The sequence below is a fragment of the Echinops telfairi genome, unplaced genomic scaffold (assembly GCF_000313985.2).
Source record: "Echinops telfairi isolate 266 unplaced genomic scaffold, ASM31398v2 ScPeMD7_7467;HRSCAF=8505_1, whole genome shotgun sequence".
Classification (NCBI taxonomy): Eukaryota; Metazoa; Chordata; class Mammalia; order Afrosoricida; family Tenrecidae; genus Echinops; species Echinops telfairi.
In genome coordinates this window covers 11,914,175-11,931,686 of record NW_022111368.1, presented here as the reverse complement: position 1 = coordinate 11,931,686, position 17,512 = coordinate 11,914,175, and the positions used below count along the sequence as shown (strand labels likewise).

Sequence of the window (17,512 nt, the reverse complement as noted above, 5' to 3'; positions counted from 1 at the left end):
ATACCTGATCCCTTCGACACCTTGTGCACAGGCTGGTGGCGTAGTTCTTCCAGAAACTTAAAAAACTTTCTAAGTATTTTTAAAGAGTTGGGGGCACCACTAGAATCATTCTAGCAATGAGGGAACCAGTGATTTTCTAGCACTAAATAATGTTTAGTCGAGTTCTAGATTTGATGATGAAACTGTCTTATGTTGACATTGCCTCTTCATGAATCTAGTTAAATTTCATTATCACCCCACTAATACAGTAAACAGGACTATACTGGACAGTGTTTTGTTTAGTTGTACATAGCGTTGCTATGATTTCAAATTGACTGGAGGGTACCTTACAACAACAGCATCAATGTCTATGAGGGAAAGTTAAAAGTATTGCTACCAGATTTCTGGCTCATATGTTCATGGGCTTATTCAAGCCAAACATGTTTAAACATGTCTATAATTAGTGGATGGCTGTAGACAACTTCTCTCAGTAGTACACTAATCCTAATAATTAATCTCATTAGGGTGCTTTCCAAAAAGGTCCAATCAAACCAGAAATGTTGGGCTGAGGACTCTTCTTTCCATCATGTCAATTCAACTGCTCATTGTGAGGGTGACAAGGGCTGTCCTGTGGGAATTTCTTTTTTTAAAATTTTATTTTTATCCTATGGGAATTTCATCTGGAAACCTTACCCCATCCAACCTACAACCCTGATCTTGCCCCTTCAGACTTCTTTTTGTTCCCGAAATGCAAAGAACATTGAAAAGGAACATTTGAGTCTCTGGAGGACTGCCAAGCTACCACTTGGATATGGAAATCAAAGAGAACAAAATTAATTGGGGAAGGGTTAGAACAGTGGTTCTCATCCTTCCTAATGTTGAAACCCTTTAATACAGTTCCTCATGTGACTCCCCCAACCATAAAATTCTTTTCTTTTTTTTTTAATCATATTATTAGGGGCTCATATAACTCTTATCACAATCCATACCTACATCAATTGTGTAAATAGCACATTTGTACATTCATTGCCCTCCCATAAAATTATTTTCATTGTTACTTCATAACTATAATTTTGCTAGTGTTATGAATTGGGCAACCCCTGTGAAAGGGTTGTTCGACCCCCAAAAGGGTTGCAACCCACAGGTTGAGAACCGCAAGATTAGAAGGATGGAAACACTGTTTTTAGAAGTGTAAATACCTACATGGAGGATGTTGAGAGAAATATTACCTTCGCATTTTGTTTGTTTGGTTTTTTTTGTTTAATAAAGGCTACAAAGATTTTGTATCTATGGTTTTTTACTTACCCTCATATTAATAAAACCTCCTGGGACTTGAACAAAATAGTTTCAAAATGTAATGAAGAGTTTCATCTTATACCAACCCATTTTAGTTCAAATATTCATTTGTGTGTTCTTTATCTTACTTTTCATTACTTGTGAAGCAGGAAATCCCATCTCTCATTACATGATCAGTTAGAGAACTGGGGTATTATGTGACAAAAGTTAGATATGTGGTTTAAATATTTTTACTTTTAGGTGCTTATTATATCAATATACTTTCTGACTTGTTCTTCATTCTCTGGCATTTCTTTTACAGGTGTACTTATGCAGTGGGAAACCATGATTTCATAGAAGCATACAAATGCCAGACTGTGATTGTACAATATCTTTTAAAATTTGTTTTAACTGTTTAATGTGTAATAGATGCAATATATTATTTGGAATCTAAAATCTTGAAAGATTGGGCCAATCTTAAAACTATCATGTAGTTGCTTAGATAATAAGGTGGATCATTGATTACTTTTAAGGTTTTTATTTAGTTTTGTTATGAAAACAATGATCTTTTGTGGTTTTAAGACGTTAGGTATATTTATGCCAAGCCTTTGCCATCCGGTGGATTCTGATTCCTCATGAATCTATAAGACAGAGTAGAACTGCCTCAGAGGATTTTCAAGTTTTCAGTCTTTATGGAAACAGACATCACATTTATTTTTCAGGGATATAGGAGCTGATTAAGTTTCTTTGAAATACAAGAATGTCTAATATTTTGCATAGATTGGCAAGAGTGAACACAGATACATTGTCATTTTTAATGTCGTCACTGTTGTTAGATGCCAGTCTATTTGGACTCAGAAACCCTGTGTACAACAGAACTCTGCTGCCCAGTCCTGCACCATACTCACATTTGTCGCCATCGCGCTTTTGTTATAGCCAATGTATCAATCTATCGCTTTTAAAAACCTTAATTAGGTCTATTTCTTATGCAAATCACTTAAGTGATATAGCTATGACTGTTATTAATGAGTGTTCTAAATTCTCAAATGTTAGGCCACAAAAGAACCCTCAGTAAATTTAATACATCAAGATATACTAAAAAATATCATTGCTGATTACAATACTATAAAATTAGAAATTAGCAATAGGAAGATCAAAGGGAAAAAGTATCAAATACCTGGAAATTGAATAACACTGTACTCAAAAACTACTGGGTAAAAGATTAAGTTAAAAAAAACAACCCTTTAATGAGAATTAAAGCACAACATATGAAAAATCTTCAAAACACAGCAAAAATAGTGTTCAGTAGGTGATTTATAGCAATAAACACATCAAGAAAAGAATAAAGTCCAAATCAACATCTTAACCCAACATTTCCAACACTTACAAAAAGAACAGCAAAATAAGCTTTTTGCCAACGGAAGAAATAATAAAGATTAGAGCAGAAGTAAATGAAACAGAAAACAAAAACAACAGAAAGAATCAACAAGGCTAAAAGTTGTTTCTTTGAAATAATTAATAAAATTGACAAACCACAGGGAAATCTAAAGAGAGGATCCAAATAACATGTATAAGTAATGAAATCGATAAAATCACAATAGGACCAACAGGAATTAAAGGCATGATAGCAGAATAATATGAAGAACTACACCAACAAATTTTAAAACCTAGAAGAAATGGACAAACTTAGGGACACAAACTAGTTACCTACACACTACCATGGACTGTTGTAGAAAACGAACAAAACCATAACCCAAGAAGAAATTTATCTGGTCATTTAAAAATTCCCAACAAAAATAAGTTCCTGTTCATTTTACCAAACATTCAGAGAAAATCTGGTACTAATCCTACTCAAACTATTCCAGAAAAGGCTGGAAAACTTCCTGAGTTCAATTTTATGAACTAAACATTATAACGCTGATACCCAAACTAGGTAGGCAGAGGATAGAAAGTTATACAGTGAACCCTAGCCACTTCACGCTTTGACTTCCGCGGCTTCACTCTATCGCAGTTTTTGCGTAACAGCGCATGCTCTGTCATTACTGCCACTGATTGGCTCATACTGTACACGCTTGATGCCATAAATAATATAATAAATGATAATTGTAACGTCCAAAATGTTTTACTGTATTTTCCCTTTTTCGTTTAATAAATTGGGTAATACGAGTGTAATGGTGACTAAGGGTGTTTTTTCATGTCCTCTATGCTCTAACTACGAAAATATTTGATTTACAAATAAGGAATCCTACTTCGCGGAATTTCATTTATCACGGTAGGGTCTAGAACCGATTAACCGTGATAAACGAGGGTTCACTGTACTCAGAATTGAATGGCCTTCTAGAGACAACTGTCTCCATTGAATTTAAGACTTTTATAATTGAAATAAACTGTTACGGACTTTTAAGGCATCTGTGTTACATGTAATATGTAATTATTTAGAATCAGAGAAACCAAATAAAGTGTTTTAAATTGTTAATTTTTGAAAACCTTATCACAATACATTTTTTTAAATTGAGAAAGTATGAAGTACATTTAGACTGAATGATATTTGTAATATCTCAAAATGTGTGTTTTTCAAGGAATTAGTAATACTTTGAATATAATGTGAAGGCTGATCTATATCCTTTAAAATTTTAAATCCTTATTTTTAATTTTTATGTCATATAGAGTATTGAATTTTATATGCCATATCTTCTTTAACATAGTACATCGTTCCTGCGAGCATTTCAGGCCCACAAAGAAGAAAACTGGTGAGTCTGACAAAGGGAATTTTTATTTGTAATTAAGCAGAAGCTTTTGAATATTTAGTTTAAAAATATATCTTATGTGGATATTAATTTGTTGATATATAATAATGCCAGCATGAGTATAGCATTAGTCAGTGTAGATTAGTCAGATTATTTGTAGCATTTAAAAAGAATATATGAGTTGCCATTTTTATTTTGGCCCTTCCATTTCCTTAAATGTTTATTAAGTAATATTTTCTTGCCAATTTTGAACTTGCTTTTGGTTTCAAACATTGGGTAAAAGAGGTGAATTCTTTTGCTGTGATATAATATGGGGAATCTTCAAAAAGTTTGTGGATAAAGGACTTAAAAGATAATGGGAATTTCTACAAACTTTTTGAAGTCTCCTGTGTACATAATGATTGGGTTATTTTATTCTTATTCATAACTTTGTGACTTATTAATAAAGTACTTCTGAGTCTAATCTAACTCATAGCAACCCTGTAGGACAGGGTAGATTGCCCGTGGGTTTCTGAGACGAATTCTTTACTGGAATAGAAAGCCTCATCTTTCTCCCTGGAGTAACTGGTGGTTTCGAACTGACTTTTCCATTAGCAGACTAATGCCACTAGCGTCGCTACTAAAATATATAAAAACTATTGTTGGTCCTTTTTTGTAGTAAAGTAAAAGAAGGCTTACAATAAATACTTTTTATAAAATAATGCCTTTACTGTTTTAAAGCCAGGACTTACACATGAAAGAAAAATCAATATTGCCACCTGCATTTTAAAAATTGCTTTATGATATTTTGTGTTATATACTGTAGTTACTGTTAGGAAATCTTATTAAACCAAGTCTTCACTTTATTGGCAATGTATGTCTGAGGAGTGACAGGGAAGGAAATGTCCCAAGAACAACATGAACATTGCTCTCTCTGGGTCTGGACTCCTCAGTGAACCAGGGGCAGACCTCGAGGAGATGCAGGGATCTGCTAGGAAGGTCAATTGGTGAGCAGGAGTTGAACATTTTATTATTTGCCTTCAGTGTTAGTAAGGAACCTTGGTAGCACTGTCCGGTAAGCATTGGCCTTTTAGCCACAAAGTTTGTGCTTCAAACCCACTGTCTTTTCCATGGAAGAAAAATTAATCTTTCTGCTCCTGTAAAGAGTTACAAAGCCTTAAAAACACTATATAGTGAGTCAGAATCGACAACAGTGGGGTTTGGGTTGAGCAAGAAGCCTGCCTTCAATGGAAGGTAAGGGAGGAAACAGTAACTCACATTTTTGGAAGAGGGAGGGAACTTCCCATTCTGCAGTTACTCCTGTGCCTTATTGTTTTTACCCCTGGTGATTGTATCTCTGGTTCATAACCTTTCCAAATATATTTGCTTTTTTGCCCCATAGGGCTTTGCCTATCATGTATGCAGTTGCACTTGATCTTCGAATATTTGCCAATAATGTAAGTTTAATTTCCTATGTCATTTAAAAACAAAACTTTAACTTTTGCTTGATTTCATTATATTGTTCTTTTCAAAACTGTAGAAGAACGAGTCTATGGTGTCATGTAGTAAAGAACAAAAATGACAAAATACGGATGTGTCAGATTGAATCATGCCTTCTAAAATGTGAATAAAATTGGTTAGGCCTTGCTTCTTAATGGTTTGGCAGTTATGTAATAATGTAGTTTGGCAGTTTTATAATAGAAGTATCTTCTGTGATATGCTGTAATATAATTAGCTTCCATTTGTGATGTGTCATAAATCCTGACCTCTGTCTGTGTTAATAAATAGGATTAGGCTATATTAATGAAGATTAGGTTGTGTTTATGTATTATATGATTTGCTAGCCACACTGATTTGCTTTTTAATTAAGGAATTTAGAAGAAATTAAAAACTAATGGGAAGCTGTCCATTCAAGGTGGTCAATATAAATTTCCCAAATTCTAATTTTTGCTGGAAAACTTGAGTGTTATCATTGACAACAAATGCTGCCAGTTGTATGTCTAAAAGTAACAGACTTGTTTATGTTTTGAAGAAAATGGTCTGCCATTATCCCAGCCTAAATAACTAAACATGCTTATCTTTCAGTTGTTATTTGCATGAGAAAAGTTGCTAGCTCAACCTGTAACTCAGTCAGTTACTCCAGTGCTTTTCTTTGAAACAACTCTTCATGTATCATACTTTGAAAAGCACTGTGAGGGAGAAAACAGGCTCTTTCTTCTTTAAGACTACCCTAAAAAGAAAGAATAGTGTTGAATTTAAAATAGAGTAAACATTTTTGTTTCAAGCATTATTGATTGATAAATGTTAAGTTAGTACTTAGTTAAGTTAAAGTTTGTTAGTAGCATCTTGTCATATTTAATGTAGGTTAAAAAATTGGTGAGTAAACTTACTAGCTGGAATTGATTAAAGAGAGATTTGATTTGTAGAAGAGATAATAATCTGGATGTTTTGATTTAAAAAAATACTGTATTATAGGCTAGATGATTTCTCCAGAACATTGCTAGCCTTTGACTGTTCACTGTAGCCATTTTTGCTGCTGGCCGCACTGTGATTTGCTTTTTAATTAAGGAATCTAGAGCAAATTAAAAATTAAGTTTTTCTATTCTAATAGGCGGATCAACAGTTGGTGAAGAAAGGGAAAAGCAAACTTGGAGACATGTTGGAAAAAGCAGCTGAGTTGTTAATGAGTTGTTTCCGTGTCTGTGCCAGTGACACGTAAGGGTTTTGAAGGAAGATATTTTCAGTGTTGTGTTGTGTCGCCCAAAGTGTTCGCCCTCTCATGTCTTTTGTCCAAGACACCCTGGCGGTACCGTGAGTTAAGCATCAGCTGCTGGCCACAAAGTTGCTAGTTCACCTTGTGGCCAGTCTGCGGGAGAAAGATGAGGGCGCCTGTCTCCGCCAAGACTTCGTCTTCGAACACCACAGGCGCACCTCTGCTCTGTCCTGTGGGTCACAGAGTCTAAGTGACGCCGTGGCAGTAGGTTTGGTTTTCAGTTTGCTCCTTCGTCTATTTTTGCCACATTTTATACTTCTGCATAGATTATAAACCCATAATCATTATTTTTGTTTTAAATAGTGTATTGTTTAGTAAAATCTTTTACATTTACCCACATATTCATTTTTTTAGAGCTCTTCCTTCTAATAGGAGCCTTAGGGGTATAATGGGGTAATACCTTGGGCTGCTGACCACAAGGTCAGCAATTTGAATTCACCAGCTGGTCCTTGGGAAAAAAGATGTGGCTTTCTACTCCCATAAACAGTTACAGTCTCAGAAACCCATAGGGGCAGTTCTATCCTGTCCTATAGGGTTGCTATGATTCAGAATTGACTTAATGGCAGTGGGTTTGGTTGGTTTAAAAATTTTTTTTAGTTTCCTTCCTGTACTATCTTATCTGGTGTCATTGTTTTCCCCCAACAGTTTCATTGGCACATAATTTACATATCATACAATTTAATACTTCAATTGTACAATCTTTTTTTTTTAATATTTTATTAGAGGTTCATACAACTGTTATCGCAATCCATACACACATCAGTTGTGTAAAGCACATTTGTACATCATTCTCAAAACATTTTCTCTCCATTTAAACCCCCGACATTAGGTCCTCATTTTTCCCCTCCCTCCCCACTCCTCCCTCCCTCATGAACCTTTGATAGTTTATAAATTGGTTTTTGTCATATCTTGCCCTGCCCGACGTCTGCCTTCACCCACTTTTCGGTTGTCTGTCCCCCAGGGAGGAGGTCACACACAGTTCCTTATAATCGGTTCCCTCTTTCCTACCCATTCTCCCTTTACCCTCCCTGTTTCGCCACTCACACCACTGGTCCTGTAGGGCTCATCCGCCCTGGCTTCCCTGTATTTTCAGTTCCTATCTGTACCAGTGTACATCCTCTGGTCTAGCCAGCCTTGCAAGGTCGAATTCGAGTCATGGTAGTGGGAGCGGGGAAGAAACATTTAGGAACTAGGGGAAAGTTGTATTTCTCATCGTTGTTACATCGCACTCTGACTGGCTCGTCTCCTCCCTGAGACCCCTCTGCAAGGGGATCTCCAGTGGCCTACTAATGGGCTTTGAATCTCCACTCCGCACTCCCCCCATCATTCACTATGGTAAGATTTTTTGTTCTGATGATGCCTTATACCTGATCCCTTCGACACCTCGTGGTTGCATAGGCAATTGTACAATCTTATCAAGAAGAATTGTACAATAATTACCACATCCATTTTAGAACACACCCACCTCCCATGGTTAAATTGCCTTTAAAATGAGTTGTGTAATCACAATCCATTCTAGTGCTCCCTCCCCACTTCTATATTCATTGTTTACTCCCAAATCCCCTTTCCCTTCCTATCACCCACTCCCACCCCTACATCCCCTATAAACCCTATGTCAGTTATTATCACGATGTAGCTACTCTTCTGTGCTTCACAAACTGGGACACCCAACAGAAACAATAAAAAAACAAAACCAAAGTAAGGGGTAAGAATAAAGTAATAATAATATAAAGACAAAAATACAAATGATGAGTAAGAAAGAAAAGACCCCCTCAACATTCAAAAGCCAGGGAAGAAATGTCTGTCTTGGAACAAGGTTAGGTCAATAAGGAGGTCAACTGTCCCGGATCATCATGGTACTTAGTTCATGGCGTGGTTCAGCAAGGGTTGGGTAGAAACATTCCTAGTGTCTACTCAGGAACATAAAATCTGGTCCATTGTCCCCCTAGTTTCCCTACACTCATTGTTTAGCATCCCTTCCCGCTGTGAGATTAGTTCTCCCCAATCACCCACCTTACACACCCAACAGAGCTTTCATCCTCCACAGTGTAGATGGTTCCCTCCTGGTTTTGGCTTGAATTTCTGGAAGGCTTCTTCATTCCTGTGGGGGGCCCATGGATTTGCCCCAGCCCTGTGTAGCATCTCAAGTAGATGCTCATCTTCCCATTCCCCCTCTTGAAGGAGACCCCAGGCAACGTGGGGTCTCCTCCTTCATGTTGGCTCTTGTGAAGTGTGCAAAAGAGAGGTGATGTATGGTTCATGGCCGGTAGGTAGCCTTCTCTTTTTGTTCAAGAATTGGTTCCTAAGATTTGTTTAAATGGTGTTTCTTATAGTAGTGGGCTCATACAATACTTGTCCTTTTGTGATTGACTTCTAGATCAGGGATCAACAGACTATATATAAAACGTCAGGTATTTTAGGCTTTGTGGGCCATAATCAACTTTGTTATTGTAGTATGAAAGGAAGTATAGATTAAAAAAATGAACGTGGCTGTGTTTTTAAAAACAAATTGTGTTCAAAGTTTTTAAATTTATGTAATTTTCATTTTTAATGAAAATTTTTTCTTATGTTGATGTTTTTTAATCCATTAAAAAAAACCCCACTAGTTTAGTAGTTGTCCAAATATAGGCAGCACGCTAGATTTGGCTAATGGGCTGCAGTATGCCAACCCTCAACGTAAGTCATTACTCATATAATTTAAGAACCAATAATCGTCTTAGACCTGGAGAGCTTGTTAAACCAACCCCAAACATTTCAGATTTCTCCTCTTTGGAGCATAGCTAGTATGTTCTCAGCTGCTGCTGCTGCTGCTTAGGCAGCACAGTCAATGACCCCGGTTCCAGAGCTGATGGTTGCACTCCGAGGAATTGGGAAGAGCTAGCAGAGGGTAAACCTGCCCCACAGTTTTATGTCATCAGACTGTCTTGTACCAAAGGGAAAGACTTACTCTTTAGTTATTTGTGTGCCTGTGATGAAATCAGACCTTTTTTGATACAAACAGATTGACTTTTCCTTTATTTGTGGTGGCATACATGTTAAAAGCCCTTGGATGATACAGATGGTTCATACACTCGGCTGCTATTGGAAAGGTTGGAGCTGAAAGGTTGCACTCAGAGGCATCTACCATGGGAGAAAGGCTTGCTAGTCTGCTGGGAACTCCCTGCCACTGAAAATCCTGTAGCACACGTCTCCTGGGACATACTTGGGCTTGTGTGAGTCAAAATAACTCAGGGGCAGCTAGCAAGTAAGGAACATGTCAAAAAGCCTAAGTAAAGGCTTTAAACAAGGTTTTTTCACATATTATTTGCTTTTCCTTAGTTAAGATATGTTTGCCTTAGTGAAATTGCGTTATGTTTCTGGCCAGTGTTGCTTAAGAATAGTGATCAAAATCCATTAATCTTATTTAGTCCTATGTGAAGGGACACTATTAAGTGACCATTACAGAGGCCATTAAAGCTGGGGGACGTGTTGGCTGCTAGTCTCAAGGTCAGAAGTTTGAAATCACCAGCTGCTCCTTGGGAGAAAGATGAGACTTTGATTGTCCTAAAGATTTAGTCTCGGAAAACTCACTAGGGTAGTTTCACCCTACCTGGAGGGTCACTCTAGGGCTAGCCACTGTTCTGTTTTTTTCCCCTACTAGATTTGTCTGTTCTGGAACTTCGTATGTCTTTTATTTTGTTTTGTGATTCACCCATAATGTTGTGTATTCCAGCAATTCATTTTGTGTATAATGATAAGAGTAAAGACATTGTTGTACATGTTTTAAAAAGATTTTTATAACAATTAGCTTTTGAATCATAGTTCTGCAAACTAAGCTGTTCTCAGCTGAGTGGAAACTGGCCCAGCAGGAGAAATCTTACCCACATATTTCCTGGAGATTAGGGTTTCTGCTTGTTTCTTGTTTTAATTTTACCTGTTAGGTAAGACATTCCCTTTTGTCATTCTGTCTTATTTGACTTGATTGGTGGGACTTTTATACCAATTTGTTCTGCAAATTTATTTTGTGATTTATAAAGTATGATTTCCTGTGTAACTTTTAAAAGTTGTTTTTCCATAGTCGTGCTGGAATAGAGGATTCTAAGAAGTGGGGGATGCTGTTCCTGGTGAATCAGTTATTTAAAATTTACTTTAAGGTATGCTTCTTTATATTGTATGATACTTTTTAAAAAAATCATTTTATTAGGGGTTCATACAACTCTTATCACAATCCATACACACATCAATTGTGTAAAGCGCATTTGTACATTCATTGCCCTCATCATTCTCAAAACATTTCCTCTCCACTTAAACCCCCGGCATTAGGTCCTCATTTTTCCCCACCCTCCCCGCTCCCCCCTCCCTCATGAGCCCTTGATAGTTTATAAATTGTTATTTTTTCATTGTATGATACTTTATAAGCTTTATACTTTGAATTTTCCTTCTCCCTATTTCCCGTAGATAGCATATTGTTTCCATTATTAGCTAGCCTCCCTGTCATTGCTTGTGAATGATAGTCATAATTCTAACAGTTAACACTGTTGACTGCCTACGGAGTGTAAGGCACTATTCTCAGTGCTTTCACGCATCACTGTGTTTAAATGTCAGTCTGGTGAGGCCAGTCAGTGTTACCTCTAGGGGAAGCTAAGGTGCCAGTCTATTAAGTAACTGGCCCAACAGGGGGTAACTGGGCTTTAAATGTAAGCAGTTTCTTTCCAGATAATTCCACTCTTTGTTGTAATTATCAGCTGTTTAAAAGTAGATGGGTGGATAGATGGATACATGCATCATTCTTTGCTATATAAAGTTGACTAGATAAGAGCAGCTCCATCACAAGTGAACAGCTGGAATTTGGATAATCTGTTTTGGGAGTTTTAAATTCATGTCACATACTTGTGCTTTCCTGTCTGAGTTGCGTTAATTCATATGGTGGCGGGTTTGCAGACAATCACACCAGCTCATCACTGAACATCATTGAACAGTTTCAGTTTTCCTGGAGGGGTGACTCTCATAGGCTTCGAAGTGCTTCCTAGCATCTTCCAAAGTGAATGTGACAATATACCATGCCATTTTTTGTTTTAGATTTTATTATTGAATAACTGACTTTGGTATATGAAATAGGTTTTATAATTCCCATTATGAGACATATGCTTAGTAGACATTTGTATGTACCACCTGCCTTTTAAAACATGTCTTAAATGCCTTGTTACTCATTACAGATCAACAAACTCCATTTGTGCAAACCTCTCATTCGAGCAATTGACAGCTCAAATCTCAAAGAAGATTATAGCATTGCACAGAGAGTGACATACAGATACTATGTTGGACGCAAGGCTATGTTTGATAGTGACTTTAAACAAGGTATGTTAGTTATTTTTTTTCTAGTATTTTAAATAAGACATGACATTTTGTTCAACATAAATGATAGAGTCTTAGAGAACATAATTACTGTATTTTATGATTACTGATGGAAATATATTTTAAGCCATGTTATTTTTATTATTTTTTAGAGCTAATTTGTTTTCAATATTTCCATAAGATTTATTAAGATAAGCCATGTTATTATGTTCTATTACTTTGTACACTATAATTGATTAAATAAATAAAAATTACCTTTGATGATATTTTAAGCCATACTGGGTTTCTAGAAGACATGTCAGAGCATCACAGTCTCTCATGAAAGTCCTTGTGTTTGTGGGGGGGGTTGGTGTGTGTATGAAATAATTAAGTGTATGGTTGATCTTTGAATTGAATATACGAAATGGTTTTCTTACTCTCCTTTGACCTCAGTACTGTGATGTTTATGAGTACATGCATATTAAAATTTAAAAATGCTAATAGCAATGGCTTACCAGATGCCAACTTAACTTTAATGGCAACTGAGCAACAGATGCCCTTAGGCAAATCACAATTGCAGTGAAAGTGCATTTTTTCAGGTTTTCCCCCTTTGTTAACTAGAACTTTCCTGCCAGTTGTTTTTTAACTTTGTGCTATAGATTTTACTTAAGAAAAACTACTAACCACTGAAATGAAATTGGTCTGGCATTTTTTGTGATGATAAAAGAAGCAACCTTTTTTCCTTTTATATAAAGAAAATGTGAGAGTAAGGAGCAGGAGGGAAAGTGTGATCATTTGCTGTCACAGAGAATACTGAAGAAAATGTAGGTGGTTTTTCTATAGCTTTCGACTGAGACTCTATGTTGTGTTCTTTAGCTGAGGAATATCTGTCATTTGCATTTGAGCGTTGTCACCGCTCCAGTCAGAAGAACAAGAGAATGATTCTGATATATTTGCTTCCAGTGAAAATGCTATTGGTAAGTGATTGTCACTCAGCTTGTACAGATCATCTTGCTTTAAGGAAGTTAATAAACTTTCAAAAGTGTAGTCGATGATGTAGTCACCATCTGAACTCTATGTGAACGCTTCCCCAAAATAGAGAATGAATAAGCATTGGTATGTGACCTGCCCTATGTCCTTCCATGATTCATATTTACAGTTCTTTTTAGAAAGTCTTTGCTTGTTTTCGTTCCCCTTACGGTTCCAATTCTAAAGCACACAATATAAATGCATTGTTATTTTCACATCTTCCTGAACATCCAAAATGACTAACACTAATAGAAACAGATTAACCAAGAAAGGAAAAATGTTCCAGCCTGTCTGTAGATATTTTAGTCACCAGAATTATTTTTGATATTTAAAAAGAAATGCCAAGTAACTGATGAGTGAGTTGGAAAAAAATTCTCAAACCAAGTGCTATTATTTCTTCCCATTAATTTTTTTAATTATCAAAGCAATAAATATGGTGAAAAACAATTCAGAAGAGCTTTATAATCGAAAAGCAACCACCTTGTTTCTATCCTTCCCCACTTCCAATCCTACTTCCTAGAGAACTCATTTTAAATTTTTTGCTGATTCCTCTAAAATATTTCCATATTTCTAAGTCTTATATTATCCTACTCTTTCTTCAGTGACCGCTGCCCTCCCTATTATATAAATGATGTGATATGAGACCCAGAGCAAATAAGGTCCAAGTCATATGTCTTGGACAAAATTGGACATGAACAGGTTTTCTGATTTCTGACCAGGGTGTTTTTGTTGTTTTGTTTTTGACAGTGTATGATGTTTTAATTATTGATCAGTTACTTAAGACAAATTTCTAGAAAACGCAAGTTGTGTTTTTCCTTATACTTAATACTTCAATATGTATTGAAAAAAAGCTCTATTTAAAATGAAAGCATTTTTATTTCGGAAAATTAACTCTTTGTCTTAGGGTCATATGCCAACTATTGAACTTTTGAAAAAGTATCATCTTCTGCAGTTTGCTGAAGTGACCAAAGCTGTAAGGTAGAGTACTGTAATTTTATCATGTGGGATTTTAAAAATACGTAAAATTTAATAAAATGGTCACATTTTCTGGAAGAAATCATTGTGTTCTGCCGTTCTTTCTTGCTGGAGTTGTTTTGTTTTATCATTATTCTTGCGTCTCCTTTCCTCTCCCAACCTCAGTGAAGGCAATCTCTTACTACTGAATGAAGCTCTGACAAAACATGAAACCTTTTTTATTCGCTGTGGTATTTTCCTTATTCTTGAAAAATTGAAGATCATCACCTACAGGAATCTTTTTAAGAAAGTGTAAGCAAACTTGTCTTTTTTACTACTTACCTAATGCTAAATTCTTAGTATGAGTAATGGAAAATGTCATCGTGAGAGGCGGTGTGCGTTCTTCTGAGATAAGGATCATAATCTATTTGAATTTGGGTCCCATCATCTTCCCTTTCTTTTTTTAAAACATTTTTTAACTCTTTTTTTTCTTTAATCATTTTATTGGGGGCTCGTACAACTCTTATCACAATCCGTACATCCATCCATTGTGTCAAGCACATTTGTGGCCATCATCATTTTCAAAACATTTTCTTTCTACTTGAGCCCTTGGTATCAGCTCCTCATTTTTTCCCTTCTCGCCCTCACCCTCCCTGTTTCATGGACCCTTGATAATTTATAAATTACTATTATTTTTCATGTCTTACACGACCAATGTCTCCCTTTACCCACTTTTCTGTTGTCCATCCCCCTAGGAGGGGGTTCTAGGTAGATCATTGTGCTCGGTTCCCCCTCTCTCCCCATACCTTCCCCTCCGCCTCCTGGTATGATCTTCCTTTTCTTTAATTGTGTGAAATACAATGACATTTTCAGACCTAACTAACCATTGCCTCCTTACTTACCTTGATGTTGTGATAGATGACTAAAACACTGTCTACACTTTTGGGGAGAGACATTGCATTTTATCTATACAACACAAGATTATATGTGATAAGAGACTACTGTAGCAAATATTTTTAATGTTGCCCTAAGAATCAAATACTTCCTGTTTTATCAGAATGTGTAAGACAAATTGATCAATTTCTTTCTTTATGACCAAGTAAAGCTCCTCCGTCACTCTCATTTGTCAGAAAGTCAAGTTTTAATATATAATTGTTTCTTTTCTTACATGTAATAATGGAGGCTGACTCTCTTCTGTAAGATCTTAAATTTCAAACAAAATCAGACTTTTTGCAATGTATATCAAAAATAGGAATAGCAATAGTTTATTGACGCTAAGATACCATCTATTATAAGATGTATCCTGATTTCAGAGATACAAAATTGTGAAGAAATATGCATCTTAGAGTTAATAAAATAAACTCACTGATTTTTAAAATAAATGTTGTGCTTTCTTTAAATTGAAAAGTTAAAATTATGTTTAATAGCTTTTCTTTTTAGAGTGTATTTTAATACGTGAGAAAAAGTTTTTAATTCCTTTATTAAAACGGGGAGGGGGTGATCCTTGTGGTTGAATAGATTCACCATTTCTTGACCTTTGAAGTGCATTTTATTAATTAGTAAAATAGAATTCTATTTTCTTCTCTCAGGTATTTGTTACTCAAAACACATCAGTTGTCTCTTGATGCTTTTCTGGTTGCCTTGAAATTTATGCAAGTAGAAGATGTAGATATTGATGAAGTTCAGTGTATTTTGGCTAATCTCATATACATGGTATGTGATCTCCCTGCATTAATTTGAACAACTATTCACAGTAAAATTTTAGATAGAATTTGAATCTTCATTGTAGTAGGATTAAAAATATTACTAGGTCTTTTGATGTTTTCTAATAGAATTAATTTTACTCCAGGAAATACCACAACAAAGGATTTTACAGAGGGTGGGTGAGTGGATATAATATATAAGGGAACTCCAAAAAGTTTTCCAAAAATTCTATTATCTTTTCATTCCATTATTCTTTGAACATTTTGAAACTCCCTTATGTATTTCCATGTTTTTCTTGCTTATGTTTGTTATTGTTAAATTAAATTGCACTGGGCTGCTAAATGAAAGGTCAGCAGTTCAAAAACCCTAGCTGCTCTGCAGAAAAAAGATGAGGCGTTCAACACCCATAATGATGTGCAGCCTCAGAAACCCACAAGGGCAGTTTTCCCATGTTCTCTTGGGTCACTGGGAGCACTGACTGGTACACGCATTGACTCAAGGGCAATGAGTGTTTCTGGGGAAACCCCCCTGGGTCATGCAAATAGTGCAGTGCCTGGCTGCTAACTGAAAGTTTCGAAGTGGCGTCCACTCGGAGGCACCTCAGGAAAAAACCCTGGCAATCTGCTCCTGAGAAAAGTGGCCCCAGAAAGCCCCATGGAGCACACTTGTACTCTGACACACGTGAGGGCAATAGGCATTGAGTCCGTTTGGGAGCTACTGTTTTTGTTTGTTGTTTTGAATTATTGAAGAAGAAATGCTTATGGTGCACTTCAAATCCTGAAGTATAAGGCCATTTCTGCTTTTTTTCTCCTGCAGGGTCACATTAAAGGGTATATATCACATCAGCATCAGAAGCTAGTTGTGAGCAAGCAAAACCCATTCCCTCCACTATCAACAGTGTGTTGAATGTATAACGTGACAATGGAAAAGCAATTTGTTGCCTTTGTTTTCATTCGCATTGAAGTCAGTAATAATAAGGTCATGTTATTCGTGGGAGCCAAGGAACTCTTGAAGACCTCCCTTTCAGGGATGGTGAGACTGAGTCTGCCAGCGTACACGCATGGATGACTGGACATGTTCTTTTATCACTCGTGGCTGGTGTTCGCCTCACAAAGAGTCAGCATTCCTTTTTCAGACAAGGAAAACCCCTCGGGGGGCTCGGCAGTATTCTCGGACTCTGTAAAAGAGGCTTTGTCTTGAAGGCAGCTACCAGTTTACTTTTTTATAAATATTGTTCATAAAAGTAATCTTTGTGATTTTTTGGTAACTTTCTATAAAAAAAGACATTCTGAATTTATACAAATGCCATGTTTTTTAATTGTCTCTTGCAGGATATATCTATTTTTAAGCATTAAAATGGCTTCTCTTTAAAAGTTGAATTTAATTGTATTTAAAATTTCCAGATTTCATAGCCTGTCCTTTTGATCTTTGTCTTCTGTTTATGAAAAAGTTAGGAAAGAAGAAAACTTCATAATAAAACATTTAAACTCATCTTTGCAAAGTTATCACATTTGAAAGCTGCTCACCTGCTTTGTGCAGAGGAACCATTTGAGAAGTGTGAATTCTCTTTTATATGATAGTTAACATATCTGGAGATGTTCATTTATGTATGTGGCTCCTCTATCAGCTGTCTTAAGAAACCACTTCAAGACTTAGTGGTGTAAAATAGTCCATTCATTATTTTACTGATGTCACATGAAGCAGACAAATTGTCCTAAGCCCTGAAGACTGTGCGGAGGGCTAGATGCTCCATCAGTAA

At 36.2% G+C, this 17,512-nt stretch overlaps 1 protein-coding gene across 1 annotated transcript in view; it reads left to right on the top strand.

The window, feature by feature from the left end:
- PCID2 (PCI domain containing 2) overlaps positions 1 to 17,244 on the top strand; it is a 30,730-nt gene extending 13,486 nt beyond the window's left edge. Inside the window, exons 4-14 of the mRNA XM_004704310.2 lie at positions 1,577 to 1,642; positions 3,963 to 4,004; positions 5,383 to 5,437; positions 6,592 to 6,695; positions 10,811 to 10,886; positions 11,949 to 12,090; positions 12,943 to 13,043; positions 14,000 to 14,073; positions 14,236 to 14,361; positions 15,639 to 15,762; positions 16,570 to 17,244. Coding sequence (XP_004704367.1) covers positions 1,577 to 1,642; positions 3,963 to 4,004; positions 5,383 to 5,437; positions 6,592 to 6,695; positions 10,811 to 10,886; positions 11,949 to 12,090; positions 12,943 to 13,043; positions 14,000 to 14,073; positions 14,236 to 14,361; positions 15,639 to 15,762; positions 16,570 to 16,659 — 1,000 coding nt within the window. The 3' untranslated portion in view covers positions 16,660 to 17,244. The remainder of the gene's footprint in view (positions 1 to 1,576; positions 1,643 to 3,962; positions 4,005 to 5,382; positions 5,438 to 6,591; positions 6,696 to 10,810; positions 10,887 to 11,948; positions 12,091 to 12,942; positions 13,044 to 13,999; positions 14,074 to 14,235; positions 14,362 to 15,638; positions 15,763 to 16,569) is intronic.
- Positions 17,245 to 17,512: the final 268 nt, after the last annotated feature.